This window comes from Gaeumannomyces tritici (assembly GCF_000145635.1).
Source record: "Gaeumannomyces tritici R3-111a-1 unplaced genomic scaffold supercont2.12, whole genome shotgun sequence".
In the NCBI taxonomy this organism is placed as follows: domain Eukaryota; kingdom Fungi; phylum Ascomycota; class Sordariomycetes; order Magnaporthales; family Magnaporthaceae; genus Gaeumannomyces; species Gaeumannomyces tritici.
Genome location: NW_008804556.1, coordinates 209,793 through 220,864, shown reverse-complemented (window position 1 = coordinate 220,864; position 11,072 = coordinate 209,793). Strand labels below are relative to the sequence as shown.

General features: G+C 55.9%; 6 protein-coding genes across 6 annotated transcripts in view; 2 read left to right on the top strand and 4 right to left on the bottom strand.

Moving 5' to 3' along the window:
• The window catches only part of GGTG_13375 (hypothetical protein), a gene marked incomplete at both ends in the record, with an annotated part of 3,438 nt that extends 2,062 nt beyond the window's left edge, over positions 1–1,376 (top strand). Inside the window, 2 exons of the mRNA XM_009231281.1 lie at positions 70–1,041; positions 1,141–1,376. Coding sequence (XP_009229545.1) covers positions 70–1,041; positions 1,141–1,376 — 1,208 coding nt within the window. The remainder of the gene's footprint in view (positions 1–69; positions 1,042–1,140) is intronic.
• A 707-nt stretch (positions 1,377–2,083) lies between these two features.
• On the bottom strand, positions 2,084–2,550 carry GGTG_13374 (hypothetical protein; the record flags this gene model as incomplete). The annotated part of the gene is made up of 2 exons (XM_009231280.1): positions 2,084–2,128; positions 2,200–2,550. 2 exons carry the CDS (start codon positions 2,548–2,550, stop codon positions 2,084–2,086), a joined length of 396 nt encoding a protein of 131 aa, XP_009229544.1.
• A 643-nt stretch (positions 2,551–3,193) lies between these two features.
• Positions 3,194–4,901, top strand: GGTG_13373 (hypothetical protein; the record flags this gene model as incomplete). The annotated part of the gene is made up of 6 exons (XM_009231279.1): positions 3,194–3,478; positions 3,589–3,738; positions 3,815–3,852; positions 3,971–4,142; positions 4,224–4,651; positions 4,688–4,901. The coding sequence occupies 6 exons, from the start codon at positions 3,194–3,196 to the stop codon at positions 4,899–4,901; spliced, it is 1,287 nt and encodes a 428-aa protein (XP_009229543.1).
• Positions 4,902–5,358: 457 nt separating this feature from the next.
• GGTG_13372 (hypothetical protein) lies at positions 5,359–5,672 on the bottom strand (the record flags this gene model as incomplete). Its single annotated transcript, XM_009231278.1, has 2 exons — positions 5,359–5,461; positions 5,554–5,672. The coding sequence occupies 2 exons, from the start codon at positions 5,670–5,672 to the stop codon at positions 5,359–5,361; spliced, it is 222 nt and encodes a 73-aa protein (XP_009229542.1).
• A 366-nt stretch (positions 5,673–6,038) lies between these two features.
• On the bottom strand, positions 6,039–7,642 carry GGTG_13371 (hypothetical protein). The gene has a single exon (XM_009231277.1). It carries the CDS (start codon positions 7,605–7,607, stop codon positions 6,366–6,368), a length of 1,242 nt encoding a protein of 413 aa, XP_009229541.1. The 5' UTR covers positions 7,608–7,642; the 3' UTR covers positions 6,039–6,365.
• A 927-nt stretch (positions 7,643–8,569) lies between these two features.
• Positions 8,570–9,202, bottom strand: GGTG_13370 (hypothetical protein; the record flags this gene model as incomplete). The annotated part of the gene is made up of 2 exons (XM_009231276.1): positions 8,570–8,878; positions 8,936–9,202. 2 exons carry the CDS (start codon positions 9,200–9,202, stop codon positions 8,570–8,572), a joined length of 576 nt encoding a protein of 191 aa, XP_009229540.1.
• Between the last annotated feature and the right edge of the window lie 1,870 nt (positions 9,203–11,072).

Genomic DNA, 11,072 nt, shown 5'->3' with positions numbered 1-11,072 from the left:
AATTCCTGCGGCACCAAGCGTTGCACTACGGCATCAAGCGCCTGCAAAGCGAAGGCGCCCCGACGATAGGTTTTATGCAGGAGGCTTGGCAGATGGTTGTCGTCTACCCGGGTGCCTACCACTCTGGGTTCAGTGCGGCGGACTCTCTGGCCGAAGCCGTCAACTACGCCGATCAGCTGTACACTTACCCAGAGGAGTACAAGCCCTGCGATGGACGCTGCCACAAAGATCAGGAGCCGATCACGCGCGAGCTAGTCTTCCCCCCCGAGGCAGAGACTACCCCTGCTGATGAGGAGGCTAGTTCTGCCCTACGGCGGTCCCCAAGGCAAGTCGCCACTTTGCGCCCTGCGCCTGCCAAGGCTTCCATGGGCTCCCCAAGGGGCCCTCAAAAGAGGAAACGCTCCGCAGGCGAGCGAGGGTCAGCAATACACACTAGACAAAGAAACCCAGAATCACACGAACCAGAGGACGGGCAAGACGGGCTGCAAGACGAGCCACCAGCGAAGCAGAAGGAAAACACTCCATCTCCCCAGGCCATAGCAACCCTGCGCAGTGCACGGCAAAACGCACCGAAAGTGGCAAAAGACACAAGCGGAAAGCAGCACGAGTGCGGCGAGCAGCAGGGCGAAACCGTCGAATCACCAAGGTTACGGAAAAACAAACGCGCTGCTAGCTCAAATGAACCGCTGTCCGACGAGCCACAATCCAAGCGAAAGCCCCGTCCCGTAGCCATTATGGCGGAACATTTACGCGACGCAAACGCTATCGCACGGTTAAGGGGTCACATCAGAGCTTCGAGGGAAAATGGACGGCTTCCAAAGTTAAAGGTCAAGGAAGAAAATAAAGTTTGCGCAGCAATTGCATATTGCAAAATTGCAATTCAGGCTAAGCAGTTAGCTGGCTACTGTGGCTTAAGGTCATGGATAGCATGGGCTTTAGCTAATAAGCTTATTAACCTTGAAAAGGAAAAGGCGAATAGAAAGCGCAACTTTGAAGATGTGCTTAAAAGAGCGCATGCAAAAGTTGCTACCTTATCATATGGTGCGTTTAAAAATCGCCTTTCAAAAGCAGGGAAATTAGAAAATTTGGGAGCATTTATGGCCATGCTTCCCTTCGATGGACAACTGGACGACGGTATAGCACTTCGGGATTACCAAAGGGTTGGGCAAAACGAGATGGAACAGTTAAAGGAGCAGTCAGCGAGGGGTATTGGTTCACAATTGGCAAAGGTGGCGGACGAGTTTCTGGCAGCTTTGCGGGGAGGCAAGGCGTACCCCAGAAGGGCTTGGGAAGATGCCGCTGAAACAGAACTGGTGAAATTAACCCTGCAGCAACAAGTGGAGCTGCTTCAGCTCAGAGAGGCTGGCGCAGAATGACTCATTCCTATTGGTTGTGTAATTAGTCAGCACGTCAGCCCAGGCTGACGTGCTGACTAACCGATGCTTGGAGGCATTTATCGATCGATGCAACTCGAGGTCGGACTTAGCCGATTTTGGGGGCCCAACTGTCACAAGGGTGCAATGCAGGCTTGGCGGGGTGATCTCTTTATTGAAGCTAATAATCTTTTATGACCTCAAGAGATGCTTAATGATCATAATCCCTTAAGGATATCCTGGGATGGCCAGGGGTTTATATCGGCAGGTTGGGGAGTTCGTGCCTGAGGCTTCCTTCCTGCAACCCCGCTTCCTTCGGGCTTTCCAGATTCCGGCGATTGGTCTGCCGGCCGGACCCCGGCTGTTGGGCCGTCCCGTTGCGGCCTTGCTGATGCCTGAGGCCGAGACCGGCCTCTCCGTGTGACACCAACGACCCGTGTTCCGGTAGGCGGTACCCAGCACCCCCGCCGCCCTGGCATCGCGCTATGAGACACACCTCGGTCAAGGCGGCTTATGACGGCGGTCAACTCCTGGAGCGACGCACGCTACGGAGCACGCGGAGGGCGCGCGACATGGAGATGCTGCAGGCCGAGTTACTTGATCTGCCGTTGTTACTGTCGGTGTCGACGCCATTTGCTGCCTCTTCTCGATCGGTTTGCGGTATACGGGGCATATTGTCCGCTTCCGCTTCCGCTTAGCCATAGGTTTATTCATCTCAACAGGTCTAAGGGCACTCTTAAGCCTCCAGTATAATCCTGGGCAAGAAAAGGACGGTCAGTCAGGAATGTTTTCGCGTTCCATCCCCAAGCTAGATCCAAATACGTACCACATGCATCGCAAACCGTATGACCGCTTTCGTCCCTCCACCACAAAGGGTGGAAATTATCCCACAATTGTAGCATTTAATGGTGCTCTGGCTCTTTCTGAGGGCCGCCGTCTCCCGCACCTGCTCCGGGGTGGAAGTAGCAGCTTCTGGGTCTGCCGTCTTCCATACCGTATGGTAGGCGCTGTTGGCGTTGGTGGCGTTGGTGGCGTTGGTGGCGGTGGCGGTGGCAGCATTTCCGGCCGTAGGCGGCTGGTCTTCTACCGATGCGGCGCTGGCATCTCCGCGGCTGCCGCTCGGGTAATCGTGCACAGAAAACAGCTTGGCCTCGATCTCCTTGGCGTAAAGACGCATGTAGTCCCTCCACATAAGCTCCTCTCTTACGGCCTTAATGTCGTCCGTTTTTCTTTTGCCGAAGCCCTCGACGCCCTTAAGCTTGGGGTTGGTCCCATCCTCGAGGCCCACGAGAGCCTCGTGGACCTGCCGCGCCGTAATACAGCCCTAAGCCAGGTACGCCGACAGCTTGGTGCTAAAGTCGGCCCTTACCAGCCCGTTGCGAGTCTTCTTATACTTTGATATAATTCCCGAGCTTAGCACATAGCCAAGCCGTTCTTGCGCGGCATCCTCGCCCCCGTGGAACGGGTGGGCGCTGACGGCGCCATCAGGCGAGGGGAGCGTCGTTTTGAAAGAGTCCTTCAGAAAAATGCAGCTCCCAACGCTTCCCGGCTGGGGCCAGTGGCAGCAGAGCGAAGTGGAATCCGGCTATGTTCACATGGGCTCGCCCATGATGGGCACGTAGGCTCCTCTCCAACAACCGACGCTGTCGTCTTAGTATCCCGTAACCCTGGCGCCCTCGCCTAATTTACAGCAGCCGGTTTCATACGCCCCTTACACCCATGGCCTCCCGTCAGTGGCTCCTCTCCAGATACCGACGGTAGGGTCGCAACACAGCCATCAGCATCAGCACCACAGCCAGCATCACCACCAGCAACACCAGATGCAGTTCCCCGATCACTCCATCCAGCGACCTAGGAGGAAGCTCGTAAACACGAGGAGCTTCAGGGACACCACCGTGGAAACTACAAAAGCCGGGTATCGGGGGCGCACAACACCGGAGAGGGCCACTCGCAGGGTCCCAAAGACGATTGTGGCCAACGCCCCAGTCGTAGGCGCGAGCCACGTCGGCAACCATGTCGAGTTCAACACCTGGGTCGATAAGCTCATGAAAATCATCCAGTCCATGCCCGAGACCGGGACCCTCGTCGAGTCACTAAAGGCGGTTGTGAAGCCGGAGCCAGCTCACGCCGAAGAACCTGAAAAGGCATGTTCCGAGGGCCATTCAGACGGGATGCCGGTGCTACCTTAAAATCTCGACTAACACTTCCGTTCTAGGCCGTTTCGCCTACTAATGAGCAGAAGCCTGCCAGCGAGAAGCTAACTGTGCGGAGATTTGCCTGCCACTTCCGCGGGTGCCTGAAGAAGTTCGCACAGAAGGCACAGCTTGACACCCATGTCCGATCCCACACGGGCGAAAGACCATATGTAAGCATACTGCCTCTGTACCCGTAGCCAACATATCGATGGCTTTTGCCGATAGCTAACAGGATGTTCCTTCTAGGTCTGCGAGTTCCCCAACTGCGACAAACGCTTTAGCCAGTCTGGTAACCTTTATGTACGTATTAACCTTTAACCCTCGATATCTTTTGCTTTTTGGTGCCGAAAAAGGGGGAGATACTGGGCCGGGACAGCTTACTGATAAAAAAAACCTTGGCAGACTCACGAGCGCAAGCACACTGGAGAAAGGCCCTGTCTGCGATATTTGCGGCAGGCGCTTCGACCAGGGCGGTAACCGGCAGGCATACAAAAAGGTTCACCAAAAGACAAAAGATTTCATTTGCAAACTGGAGGGCTGCGGCAAGAAGTTCACCCAACGTGGGAACCTCAAGGTGAGTTTTGTCCAAGACGTTCTGGAAAAGGGGCAGGGGGTAGGCGGAGCTGACCACGACCGACACAACCACTGCGATCAGAGCCACCAAAACAAATCACACCAACAGTTCATGGACCAAACTATGGCGAAACTGGAGAAGATCTCGCTGGAGAACATGTCGCCGAAGGACAAAGAGCTCGTGATATATCTGGCCCTTCTCTACAAGAACTCGAATAAGGGGATTAAGGGCCGAGGCATCCAACCTCCGGGCTATCGCCTGGGCCGCTCCGACCGCTCATCCTCGATGTTATCGTCGGTGCACTCCTACTCCCCAACCAAATCCGAAGCGAGCTTGACATTGAGCCCTTGCACTGCCGGCCCGCCCCTACAGCACCACTACGGTGGCCATGCCCAGCAGCACCATCACCACCAACAGCAGCAGCACCAGCCGCGCCACCCGGACCATCAAGATATTTCCTCTTACCACCCATCGAACCCTATTCCGACACATCACCACCAGCGACCTCAGTAAGGCCTCGCCTACCCCCCGGTGTCCTTCGGCAGCGCACTTTCGGGCAGCATCCGATACCCGTACAACGGCATTATTTACCGCTACGAAATGCCGAAGCATTCGCACACCTACAGCGGTATCCCGGTCACGGCGTCTTCCTCCACGTCATCTCCGGTCGCCATTGTCTATAGCGACGACAGCGGCGCCGTTTACCAAAGCGACGACAACGGTGGCCGTGAGTTGGAGTTTGGTGAGAGGATGTGCTAAATCTTCGGGTTGCACGTCCCTTCCGCTTCCCTTTTGCCTTCGTTCGATCTATTGTGTTTGATTTCCTTAAACCGAAATTCTTTTCCTTAATATCTTTTTTTTTAAAAAAAATTACTCTCTTTATCCTATACGGCTTCTTTTCTTTTGTTTGAACCCCAAACCTACACTTCGAAAAAGAAAGGGCGGCCGCTATATGGGCATTCCTGTGATGGCCTTGACCGTTAGGCCCCCATGCATATGGCGGTCATACATCTCTATAGTCCTATTTGCCAACGTGGTCCCCGAGGGGGATCCCTGTATGACACTCGGTACTGCTGTTGCGGAATCACGAAAAACAAAGAGACAATCTGCAATAGTTAACACATGAAAAGTGACTATCTAAAAGTAGTGTCGGAAAGCAACGGAGCGTTGCAGAGTTTTCTGCTCGCAGTCCAACCGGTCACATGACCCTCCTGGTCTAGAGCGGAGCAGCCGCCTGCAAGACGCGCCACTCCACAACAGCCGGTCTCTTGTCTCTACCCTTGGACAAGGAACCGCCCGAAAGCTGGATATCCGCCGGGCTTCCAAAGCGTAAGCAAGTGAGTGTCCGCGGCGTGCTGAGCTAGTGCGCCTGTCTGCCAGTGTTGGGTGGTTGGCGTGTCCTGGTACGTACTTCGGCTTTTTATAGCTATCAGTCCGGTTGATCTCCTTGTTCATCCCGCCCCATACCACCTCGGTCACATCCACCTGCTTCACTTCCGCCTTCAACTTACCGGGCTTATCCCGGTACATGCGCCGTCGAGCCCGGCCAGCCTGGGGTGTCAGGCATGTATGTGCCTCAGCACCGCGCCCTGCAGCCGGCCTGCAACCTTCCGGCCGTGTTGGTATCTCCGCGTCAAGCGTCTGTGGACCGCCCCTGGCCCACGTCGACAAACACCCCCCATGTCCTGGTTGCAAGGTCCAAAACGTAACACAGTAGGGTCACAAAAGCCGAGAGATACATTCGCCTCGCCTCGCAAGTCCCTCAATCGCAAACTCCACTGGCCATCGGAAGAATGAAGCAACAGTTACGCCTCCAAAAGCGTTCTAGCCGACCCGCCACCCCACCTCGCAAACGGGAGGCCGGAAACTCACCCCCCTGCTTAGGCCACGCCGATTCGAAAGAGGCGTCCAATAAGCCCACGTTAAGGATATTTACCCCTGCCATTGTCCTGTTGTCCACGGTGCAGCGGGACACCAACAGCGAGGCGTGATGTTTTTATCGCGGGTTCCGCCGCCGTCTCGGATCTTTCGTCAAAAGCCTCGGCCTTCCGACTTTTGGGGTGCCAGTGGTGTGTTGCTGCTTGTTTGTTGCTGGACCAGGAGCGTCAAGAGCCTGCCCATCACCGCTGGGGCGGAAAGGGTTTAGTGTGCCGAGAACCCCTCTTCCCGCCTGTCGTTCGCGGCGTATCTCCGTCAGGCCTCTGGGTCAGGTGAGCTGGCCTGCTAAGCCCCCGCACCGATGCCAGCGACCCGCCCCAGGCTCAACCTGGCGCTGACAAGGAGCCCGAGCGCGGTCGATCCGTCGGAACGCACTCCGTTTTCTTCGGCATCGCGAAGAACCCGGTCAATGTAATCCCCCGCCCCCGAAAGGTGCAGGATGTGCGCGATCGCGCGATGAATGGCGAGTAGACGAGACGAGGGCGGGTCGATGGTCTTGTCTTGGGTGAGGTAGAGGGTCCGCGTGACGGGTAAACCCAGAGATTGATCGAAGAATGGATCGAACCCATTGATGCGATACGTATGCGGGGGCTGGTTATCAAGAACAGGCTCGAAGAAGATCCGGAAGGAGCCGAATTCCAAGTGGTGATGGTGAGACAAGCTGATGGCGTTGTAGGGCCGGTCGATTTCGGCGCCCTCAATCAGGCGCACAACCCCCGCATCAAACATGTTCAAAACATCCAGGGCCGCTTTTCTAGCGGGATCCAAAAGGGAGTCTGAAGAACTTTTGGCCAGTGAGTGCGGGAGGATGTGAGCAACCTCCAAAGGGCCAAAGTCATGCGGACTGAGCGAGAGGCCATCATCGTCCAGAACAGCGCCGCCATTTGCCGCTTTAAAGCGTTTACGGGCTTCCGTGATGTCGAATTTCCGTGAAATTACGCAGCGGTGGCGATCGCGGACGAGACAGAGTCCACGCAGAGCCGAGACACGGTCTGGCGTGCCGACGAAGGATTGGGGCAAAGAGGAGCCCTGTGCCCTCTGAATGGCGGAGTGGGTTATAGGGGACGGCTGGGGCGTCTTGTTGGAAGCAGCCTTAAGCGGCGAAAAGAAGTTGTTCATCAGGTACTCTGCGAAAGCATCCACCGAAGTGCCGAGGCCCGCCGCCACCTCCGTGTTCCCAAAGTCGACGTCGGCATCCGTGACATTGCCGGTGAGTGGGAGGGCCAGAGATTCGAAAAAGCTCGTCAGAAAGAGGCTTTTGGATTGATCGGAAATCGTGTATTCGTAGGTGAGGCGGACAAGCGCGGGGCGGTTGTAGCCCTGCTGCGGCCGGTGGTTTGCGGCGGCGGCAGCGCCGGCCAGCGCCTCGAGGTTCTCGAGAATGTGATACAAACGTGCTTTGGCTTGCGCCCTCGTATCGTCTGGCAACAGGGCGGGAGTCCCGGCAGGCAGGATCATCGTGCCTTCGAGCGACGAGCGGTGTCGATTGAGCGGCTTTGCCTCGTAGGGATTTGCTCCCAGATCCATCTCGGTGGGGAGTCGCGTGAATGTATGGTGGTCTGTGCTTGAAGCGCCCCACTCGAACAAAGCGGAGTCGAGCAGTGGCTGTGCAAAGGAAATTAATGTAACAAGGGTCAGTAACGGCTTGAACGAGATCTTAATTGTTGTAACAAGGGGACAACTGTCGGCTTGAGAGAATGCTTCTGAATTATAATAATCTCTCAGGGCCTCAAGGAGTTGCTTAAGGAGTCAGAATCTCCTCGAGGGATCCCTTCGAGAGGCGCCCTCTATATAGGCCCCAAGGTGCCCCGTGCAGGGTACGTATCTATCTGAGGGGTTGTCCTGCCGAGCCTACAGCCGGCGGAGATCAAGCCATTCTACAGCAAGGTTCTTGTGTCTGTCCCAAGTGTTACGGTCACATAGGGGTGCGGTTCAAAGTGGTCAAGAGGATTCCTTCCGGTGAAGGAAAGGCCCGTAGGGCCGGATCTGCACGCAGGGTATCTGGGTATCTATACGTAGGAGTCGCGGGGTCACGTGACCCCCTGCTGGCTATGACACCAAGCGTCCCAATCGTAGGGCGCTCTCTTATCATGGCCTCTCCATTGGCCTCCTGTTGGCCCAATCGGCCTTCTCTCGGTCCCGAGGGTGATCCCCGTGTGACAATTGTTGTCACAAGGGTGCAATGCAAGCTTGGAGAAGGGGATGCTCTCTATTGAAGCTAATAATCTTTCATGGCCTCAAGAGATGCTTAAGGAAGCAGAATCTCTCGAGGGAATCAAGGAGGGTAGCAGGGTTTATATAGCCCGTACGAGAAGCCCATGCAGGGCCCCTCGTTGCTACCCCGCGATCTCCGAAAAGACGATTGGCCGCTCTTCTTTTAGTGACTGGGCCGGCCGGCCCGGCCGCTTTGATGCCTGAGGCCGGGCCCGTTGGGCGCCTCCGTGTGACACAATCCCCCTTCTTCTAAGGGCTCGTCCCGAGTCCCGAGTCTACCTTATCCGGCGTTGCTTGCGGGGCCGGGGGTTCTCGGCCTCCGGGACCCGATGCTTTCCTGATTCCGCCGCCCGGGGGACTCTCTCGTCCCTTGGCTTATCTGGGTGCCGTTGATGGAGCGAGATTACTTCCGCCTTGGCTCCGTCGCCCACGAAGTTGTCCCAGGGTTCCCAGGTCTTATCTTCCTCCTTAGGGTAGCCTTCCCACCTGACGCGGTAAAGGACTCTTCCCCGTGGGTTGACCATGGAGTCCTCGATCTCCTGCACACCATACTCCGTCTCTACTGGAGGGGCCTCCCGTAGGACCTGGTCAGGGTCAGGTCAAGCCTGAATGCCAGCGCGGTAAGATTCTATGAGGGAGACGTGGAAGGCATCGTGGATTCGCCAGGCCTTGGGCAAAGTTAACCGTACGGCAGTGGGGGAGATGACCTTAGCGACGCGGAAAGGGCCAAGTATTTTGGCGTCCAGCTTCTTGGCAGGTCGCTTGGTCTTGACGTGCCGGGCGTTGAGCATAACGAGCTGTCCTTCGGTGAGCACTGGCAGCGGCCCTCGCCGTTTGTCGGCCCAGTGCTTCATGCGTTCCCTGGCTCGTTCCAACTGGGCCTTGGTCCTCTCGTGGACCTCGGTCATCCAGTGGCGTATAGCCGGCTCGACGGGTTACGGACGCGGCCGGGCAGAGGCGGGTTGTTAGAGGCTGGGTGATAGCCGTAATTAGCAAAGAAGGGAGTGACGGCGGTACTTGCCGAGGTTGTGTTATTATAGGCGAATTCCGCCGTGGGTAGGAGCTCTATCACGGGACGACGCGAGAACTAGGTAGCATGGTCTGATATTCGTGGTTGCACAAGGAGTGCAACATCCATCGTGGCCTGGATGCGGGAGCTATGTTATGGGGCGGAGCACGTGTTTAGTCACCTGACTAGACACGTGCGTAAGTCACAGGTGTGCCTGTGACAGCACGCGCCTATATAAACCTTAATGTTAAGCCACACGTGTAACTTGGCATCGTACCCTTTTGTGGGTGTGTGGCGTAGTGAGAAAGGTTTATTCCAATCGTTACATATACATTCCCGGCTGCCAAGTACCTGGAACTTGGGTGGGATTGGGAGGAAAAAGCAGAAATTAGCAGAATGGTAGGTGCTTTACTGGCGACCCATGGCCTTAAGAAGTTGTGCGATATCGTGCCTGGGGGCATGTATAACGGATCCAGGAGGGTGAGACAATTACCACGAACACTTTCCGACCAAGTTAGAGCCGGCCTTCGCACAAAGCTTTCGGACGACGTATTTAGGAGCAAGTTGAAACGACTACGCAAGTTTTAAAAATAGGCGAGGACTATCTGCCATTTATGTTTTGTGCTACTTTAGCGAGTTCCAGTGCTGCCCTGGGACATTTTAAAAGATTGGCGGATAACGAAATAGCAGAACTGCGCGACAAGCTCGACAGCGACCCGAAGCCAAAATCTTTGCGGCCATGGGCAGCGAATTTCGAACCATAATTCTAAAAACCTTTGGTCGTGAGCCAGATACGACACATATCGACCGGGTTCTCGGGCTGCTGGCGAATAGTTAGAACGGCTGAAGTGGTGTGTAGGTTGAATTAGGACAAATCGAGTGAACGCAGGGGGTGTTGTGGTTAGTTTAAATTTGCGGAAAGCCCCACTATTGGGTGCACGGACGAAAAAGTAGTAGTAGTAGTAGTAATAATAATAATAAATATATTAACGTCAGTGCCGTTAGGCGCTGACCCGTGTTCGCGCGCGGGTCAGTCCCTTCGGGCAGTCGCATCGGCTACTCTCGTAGTAGTAGTAGTAGTAGTAGTAGATCGATTAACGTCAGTGCCTCGGGTGCTGACCGGGTCAGTCCCGTCGAGCGACCACAGCTTGCGGTCCTCTGACGTGCCCGCGGCGGCGGCTGGGCATTTTTATGTGGCCATCCTCATGGCTCTACGGATATCTAGGTACAGGAAAGTTATAACCACGGGGCAACTGTAAAACCTACCCCCAAATACCGTTTCTTTCTTTCTAGGGCCTTTGCGTCCCTTTTCCTTATTCCAGCCGGCCTAGTGGCATTGCCTCCAGCTCCGACTGGTTATCCTCCGGGTTTTCTTTTTGCCAAACGACAAGCCGTGATTTTTGACGTAACGGCGTTTTATCCGCGCCGCCACCACTTGTTTTATCCTCCCAGGGGAGGAACCAGCCGGGGCCAGTAGCCGGGGCTGGTGTTTTTTTGGTGCCACGCTGGCTTATCGGGCGAGGTCGGGCCTTGTCGTGTGCGCCTCTGCGCGGGCGGCGCGCCGGGCCGTCGAGCGGACTCTATCTTCACCGCGCTCGATGGAAAACTCGTCGGGGGGGCATTTGCCGATTGTTTGTGTTGCGTAGGGGTCGGGGAGGCGTTGTAGTGGCGGTGTTAAAGGCGGCAGATTGAAGAGTTTTTTCGTTTGTGGGCGCCTGTTAGGGGTACAGGCGGAAGCCCCGCGCAAATCTTAACAACATGGTCCGTGC